General features: G+C 38.9%; 1 protein-coding gene across 1 annotated transcript; it reads right to left on the reverse strand.

The window, feature by feature from the left end:
* Window positions 1-2,903: 2,903 nt before the first annotated feature.
* Window positions 2,904-5,007, reverse strand: LOC144270639 (transcription factor HES-1-like). The gene is made up of 4 exons (XM_077827246.1): window positions 4,945-5,007; window positions 4,278-4,373; window positions 4,084-4,162; window positions 2,904-3,349 (listed from the first exon to the last, which is right to left on the reverse strand). The coding sequence occupies exons 1-4, from the start codon at window positions 5,005-5,007 to the stop codon at window positions 2,904-2,906; spliced, it is 684 nt and encodes a 227-aa protein (XP_077683372.1).
* Between the last annotated feature and the right edge of the window lie 2,238 nt (window positions 5,008-7,245).

Consider the following 7,245-nt stretch of genomic DNA (forward strand, 5'->3'; position numbering starts at 1 on the left):
TTAGGGCACAACAAGCAGCATAAATCCACGACATGCCATCGGAGCTCTGCAATGCACTCAGGGGATTCTTTACTAACCTAAGTCAGCTTGTGACTGTACTTTATCTGACAAGCTTAATCAGTATCTTACAGGATGTGGGATATATGTGTCAAAATAGGGCGTCTCCATCGAAATAGGAGGTAGATGGAAACATTGATACTGATGGTTTAGCATCAGTGGAGCTGCAGTGTTGATGGCTGCTGCTGTAATATGGGCACTAATTTTTCTAGCATAGGCACACCCACTGTGTGATTTGGGACAAGTCACTTAACCTCTCTGAGCCTTAGTTCCCCATGTGTAAAATGGAGATAAAAGTAGGGTGACCAGATGTCCCCTTTTTGGGGACTTTTTCTTATGTAGGTGCCTATTACCCGCCACCCCCTGTCCTGTTTTTTCCCAGTTGCTATCTGATCACCTTAGATAAGAGTACGAAATACATTTTGGGATCCTCAGCTGAAAGGACTAGTTATGTACAAAGTAGATGATTAATACTGTTGTTGTAATATATTAAGCTTTATAAAGTTAAATGATTTGAAATAAATGTAGAATCATTTTGCTACACACAAATAATATACACCTGTATGTGGGCAAACTATTGCAAATCATTTGCCTTCCTTTAAGGAACATCCCCTTTATTTCAAATGAGTATCCTGCAAGAGATTCTTCTAGCTCCAGTTCTCATTGGGTTTCAGTATGCCAAGTTTTCCACTCCTACTTCCTATTTAAAAAAAAATGTTTCTCTCTTCTGTTGCTAATCTTTTTCAGTTACAATAACTTTAGGTGTTACTCATAACAGTAGTGGATATACAGTTTTCAGATAAAAGTTTGGGTTTTTTTAAATTGATGGTATCAAAACCTATTATCAATATTTTCATGACATTAGAATATTCAATTAAATAATATTTTTAGTTAAATATCCCCCTGTGATGTTGTGAACTCAAACTACTACATCAGAAAGTGAAACTGACTAGAAACAAAAGGGAAACTGACCAGCTTTGACCCTGATCCTGTATATGCATCTGCTACCCTGGATGCCTACACCACATGGAGCCCCTGGGACTTGACACCAAGGGACTGCAGTAGTGGATCTTGATGCAGGATTGGGGCCTTATTCCAAACTCTCTGAAGTGTACAAATGTAAACAATAAGCTGTACAGATGCTTAATATTCTTTCACTTCTAATAACTTGGGGTGGTATTAGTAATAATAGTAAGGAATTTTCATTGCCTATGTTTATTTTATATTGATATTGTCTCCACTGGATGAATGGATCTGCTCTAATTTCCATTCTACTCAGTCGGAGTCTTTCCATTGACTTCAGTAGGAGCTGGACTGGGCCATGTTATCTATATTCCGAGCCATTGGTGAGGTTACCTTTCATCTGGAAGGCTTGTTCCAGGATGGAGAAGCAATGACAAGTGATCAATTTAGGAAGAAATTTAGGCCACTGATAGATTTGTACAATTCAATGCTTCTAAAGGAGTTGCTTCAGAAACCACAGTTTCAGCATTGTGCCTGCATTCTATAATGGACCCTCTTTTCATGTAAGCCAGTTGTTACTCCTGCCATCCCTGTGCTACCATTTCTAATGGCTTTTCAAGAGGGCTGGATAAAAGGGGAGAGCTTCACAGAGATGCTAAAACCCAAGGTGATGACTTTCACTCTTTCAACACATCATCAAACAGATCAGTCTGCATAATTAGTCCCCTGTTGGGGAGGGGGTGTCATTAATTAGTATGCAGAGTGTTTGTTTAAGAGATCCCTTGCTCTTTTAACTGTAAAGAAGTTTTAACTGCCTTTGACTTGAAAAACTGTGACCAAATGTTGTCTACAAGTTGAGCAGATTCCTCCCAGACTTATTGGTAGGATTTGCAGGGAATCTTACCTTCTGGTCTTTATATCCTGTCTGGAATTTGCTCACTAGTATAACCTAAAGAATTTGTCAAGGTTGATGGGCTCAACATCTGACCTTTTTACAATCTCATATGTTAACAAGATTCATTTAATTCTTCAGATTTGCACATGTGTGCAGCGAGCTGCTTTTTCTTTACAACAAAAAGAACAACAAAAACTAACAGCCAAGCACCTAGGAACAACCTTACAAGAACAGATCATTGTGCACGCCCAATGGAGAGAAGAAAAGTAGACAGGGAAACTTCAGTGTTGAACTTTCAAATACTTATTTATACTTTTTTAAAAAAAATGTAGATACAAAGCACCAGACAATATATTTTTGTTAATAAACAGAAGCCACTATCTACTTGGCTCTTTATAAAACACTGTCTCTTCAAGTGAACATGTTATAGCCTAGTTTTAACAGGTAATACAGAGAACGCTGATTAAATGTATATTAATATTACAAATTTGAAGACCAAGCTTTTGGAATGAATGTTGCATTTCCAGAAGGCTAGCGCTAAATTCTCCTTTTTGTTACTTCCACTGCAGTGAAGTAATGGGTGTAGCCTGTCCTCTTTCCTTCAAGGACATGATCTCAGTAGTTTAAGTGAGATCTGAAAGAAATGTGGGCAGAAACCAAAATGCAAAAGACAGTATTTCCTTAGTTCTGTTTTTATTAATTAGATGTTAATTATTTTAATAACATAAGAAAATAAGAAAGTTATATAATTAATGTACACTAAAAGCCCAAAAGAGGTTCTATACAATAACTTATATGTATTAAATAAATACAAAATAATAGCAGCCTTCTATAATGCAGGCTACGTTTAGGTTTACTTCGGCTTGAAGTACCCTGGTCTTTAGTACACCTACTGGAACAGATTTGCTCCACAGGTGTTTTAAAGAGGCATATCTATAAGATACATATAGAAGTGTCTAAGATTAGAAGGGAAAATATAAAATACATTTTACCATGGTCTCCACATATCTAATGATCCCATACTACGGTTATTATGAGAAAAATTTGGCCGTAGGATCTGGCTGGAAGGTGACACATCAGGCTGACTAAAGAGAGATAGTGGTTGTGGTTGAAATGAATTTTTCAAAGCTTGTTTTTCCTCCACAGGATAGAACTGGTCCTGAGATGGACTTGACCCTGAGGTATTCCCCTTATTGCAGATAGGGGATTTCTGCACTGTGTGGGCCTGGTGAGCTGGAGGCGAGGACCTTAAGGCTGCTTTGCAGGTCTCCTCGCTGGATCTGGGTAAGGATTTCAGGAGATGATTTAATAATCGTGCCCCAAGAGTCTTGTCCATCCATTCACAGGTCAGGAGGAGGTTGTGAACCTCATGCATACACTGAATATATCCAGTGCTGTACCTCTGCTGAGCTTCGAGACTCACTTTGGAATCTGCTGTATTAGAACAGGAGACAATTCAAGTCATTTAAGTGCACAGGGCTAGCAGTACATTACGTTTGACTAAACAAGCATTCAACAGGTTCATAATATATTGCCTCTTCTGGAAAATTCCTATAGAACTTAACTGAGAATGATAGCCTTGGTTACTATATAACAGCTATGGGCTTGAAACCATCCTGTGTGATTCCATAACAGGGTTAGCATTCTAGTCTGGATTCTATAGGATAGTTTAAAAATTCTACAGAAAGAATATAACTCTCTCTTGAATTCTATAGGTTTTAAATTAAATTGCTATAAAGCCCCTATTGATTTAACCCCTAATCAGTTCTTTAGGGCTTTTCCATAAGGATCATTGTGGTTGGAAAAATAAAATCAAGCAGTAAAAAGTTGGTCACAACTTCATTCCAAAAAGCAGGGTACCACAATTCTGATTTCATTGCTGTTATAAATTGTGGCACAAGGCTAAAACGAAAGAGAATATCATTGACGGAAAAAAAACAAACTTAACCCATCTACTGAAAGGCATTGGCTTTAGATTCCCCTCTAGTGGCAAAGAGTAGAAACTAGAAGATATGCCAGTAATAGACATAGGTGTCATCAGGTTTGAAAGAGGTTTTTGCAAAAAAAATTACTTGATTAAAAATGCAGCCCCCGCCCAGGGTTGGAAATAAATTCCACATCTGAAAGATGCAGTGAATAAAAGAAAAATGCAAAAACAAGAAACTCACCCATGATCTTGTTGTTTTGGATATTCTGGAGATGCTTTACTGTCATTTCAAGGATATCTGCTTTTTCAAGTTTAGATTGCTATTTATAAAAAAGGTAGGTCAGTAAAGAAGAACTGTTTTGTATGATGCTGGGCTTGTTTTTTTAGAAAATAAAGGGGGGTGGGGGGGGAAGACATGACAAACTCAACACTTACGTCCAAACAAAATGCACCAACGACTGCTTCCTTCAGTTGCTCCAAGCAGTTGTTAATCCTTTCCCTTCGCTTTCGCTCAATCAGAGGCTTTCTTAACTGAAAGGAAGATATTAAAAAAGAAAATAGGATTTATGAGGTGGAATGTCAAGGTTTTATCACAATAAAATCTGCTCCCACTGCACTCACTGGCAGAACTCCCATTGGGGACAGTGTCGGGGACAGATTGGGCCCCTCATTTTTAATCCTTAAGAGCCACATTCTACATGTGGCATCAGAGGATCCAAGGGTGATGTGGTACGAAGTAGGAGAGACATTGTATGCTCTATAATCTCATTACCACTCTGCCAGTTTAACGCTTTCTTATGCATATTAAGCTTGAGTCTGCTCTCCTTAAACTGGTGTACATTAGAAGTAATTCAACTGAAGTCAGCAGAGATATACCAATGTAAAATCAGTGTAAAGTGAGAAGAAAATGCAGCCCAGAGTGTTAAAAACACCCTGTAAACATCTTTATAATGAAAGGAATTATTTTTGGTCTATCATTTTTGCAGTTGTGAAGCACCATCTACAGTGAGTGTTGTCTAAATAATAGTCCACATGCTTATGTGCAGCATCCATACACCACACATGTCAGGGTAGGTGTAAATCTGTATATAAAATGACCTACCTTCCTTTCCTCTTTGGTGCTGGAAAGTTTCTGCACATTGCTGGCCATAGCCGTGGCAGTCATTATAATCCAGCTTGTCTGGCCCTAAATGCTGGGAAGCAAGGGGGAAAGAAAGCACTTGGGTAGCCGGCTGTTCCTTTTTCAGAAGGGTTCTTTGCTTCTCTTGCCTCTCCTCTGTAAGGCTGCCTGTATTTATAGCCCAGAATTAACATGTGAATAAGGGCATTCCTTGGCTGGACTTCTTTTCCCACATGAGGGGTCGAGACCAGAGGCTTGTGGCCATCAATCAAGGCTGACAGGTCACTGCTTCTTTTCAATGGCCAACTTGCCCCCACAAACAGCGACAGATGTCCTGCCTACAAAAGCTTTGCTTTGCAGAAAGCTTTTGTTAAGAAGAAGAGACTCAAAATGGGAGCACTGAGCAGATCACATGGCTCCTTGCTCAATTTACACAGATTCCCAGGGAGCAACTCAACTGGTTACAGCCTATTGTTACACCTGGGAGAATTTCTTCTAAATTTCTGGGCTTTTTAATCTATTTTATTATCATATTGAATTGATTGCACTTTTTACTTGCAAGATATGATCCCCTCCTACTGTATATCCAAACAGAGGCTTTGAAACACAAAACAATCTCCACTGTTAGAAATAATAATGCATCCAGGGGTTATTTTATGTCTCTGACAAATATCCTAACAAGGCATCATTACCTTAAAGTCAATAGACAATTGCCTTTATGGAAACTATGCATTTACATATATGAAAATCCCTCATGGAATAGTCCTGCATTATGTAATATGGGTGAAACCAATAGCATTCAATAGAAGTGTAATCCAGCTGTATAAAAGTACTCTAAAAAGTTTATAAAACAGAAAATAACCCTTTCTATTTTTTAATCATCCTAGAATTTAATATTTCAACTATCTATAGACCTTTGTTGCTTTTCTACAGAACAGTTTGGGTTTCATGCCTATTAAATTCCACAGGATTTTTCCATAAGGGTAACTTTATTGACTACACTATGGAAAGTGTTATTTCATCTTCTGAAATACTGATGCAAAAGCATATTTCTGTTTAAGGAACACTTAGACATATCTCCTTACTATGTGTTTATATTTTACCTTTATACTTTTTTTTAAAGGAAAATCTCAGGGGGTTTTCATGAACAAGCTCTTCTTTTCTGATTGTTTTGCTAATAAGCAGGATTTGCTAGTATCCTGTCGAGTCTGATAGATTATCTCTTTTAAAGAGGTGTTGAATGTATCACTTTATTTTAGCAGACAGGAAAGTCTTGGGTAGCTTCAGAAGAACTAAAAGCCTCTCCCCCTTCCACTGTAAGGTCTTCCCATACCTCCCCAACCACACATCTACAAAATGATGACACTGAGCGCCAGGCTCCCCCGAGGGTGGGTGGGGGGTCACAGACCCGTGAGAACAAAATACACGCTTCTTCTCTCTCTCCTAAACAATACATGTGTGTATGATTTTATAGATGTACATATACATACTGTACCGTCTATCTAGATACTCTGTTTACAGCTCTGCTCGTTGTGCATGTGCTTGTATTGGAGCTGTATCTACCTAAGTGTTATGCTACCCGTGGCATTCTCAGTTTATCAAAATACAGCGAGGCTCTCAGAGTATTGCTTGATGAAAGGAGTGCCCTGCTTCATAAAGGACTGTGGTGACATCACTCTGTGGGAAAGTGGGACATTGTTATGCATTTTCTCTGATATACAAGAGAGGGTGTGTGTTGAGATGGGCACCAGGATGCATTTTTTAATACCGAATAAGGGTGACCACCTAACTCTGCAAGGGTAGCAGTGAAAGGTGGATTATACCAGGTAATCCCTATCAATAGAAAATGAAAGGGTGTTACACTGCCCCCTGATGAGATACTCCTGTTAGGTCCTCAGTACCGCCATCCCCAAGTATTAAAAATCATGAGCCAGGTCCCCCAAACCACGAGCATGTCTTTCTGATTTGAGGGCTTTCAGGGCTCACATTTTCAAGCTTTTCTCCACGGTCAGGAGAACTAAAAACTTACCTCACCCTCACCCCAAAAAAAAAATAAGAGCTGAGATTCTGACATAACTACATAACTCCAGGAGCTGGGGCTTTAAGAAGAACAACATATGTCATGAGACTTGCAATTAGGGTGACCAGATGTCCCAATTTTATAGGGACAGCCCTGATTTTTGGGTCTTTTTCTTATATAGGCTCCTATTATCGCCCATCCCGATTTTTCACACTTGCTGTTTGGTCACCCTACTTACAATGAAACCATAAGAGCTGGCAGCA

This window comes from Eretmochelys imbricata, chromosome 9 (assembly GCF_965152235.1).
Source record: "Eretmochelys imbricata isolate rEreImb1 chromosome 9, rEreImb1.hap1, whole genome shotgun sequence".
Taxonomy (NCBI): domain Eukaryota; kingdom Metazoa; phylum Chordata; order Testudines; family Cheloniidae; genus Eretmochelys; species Eretmochelys imbricata.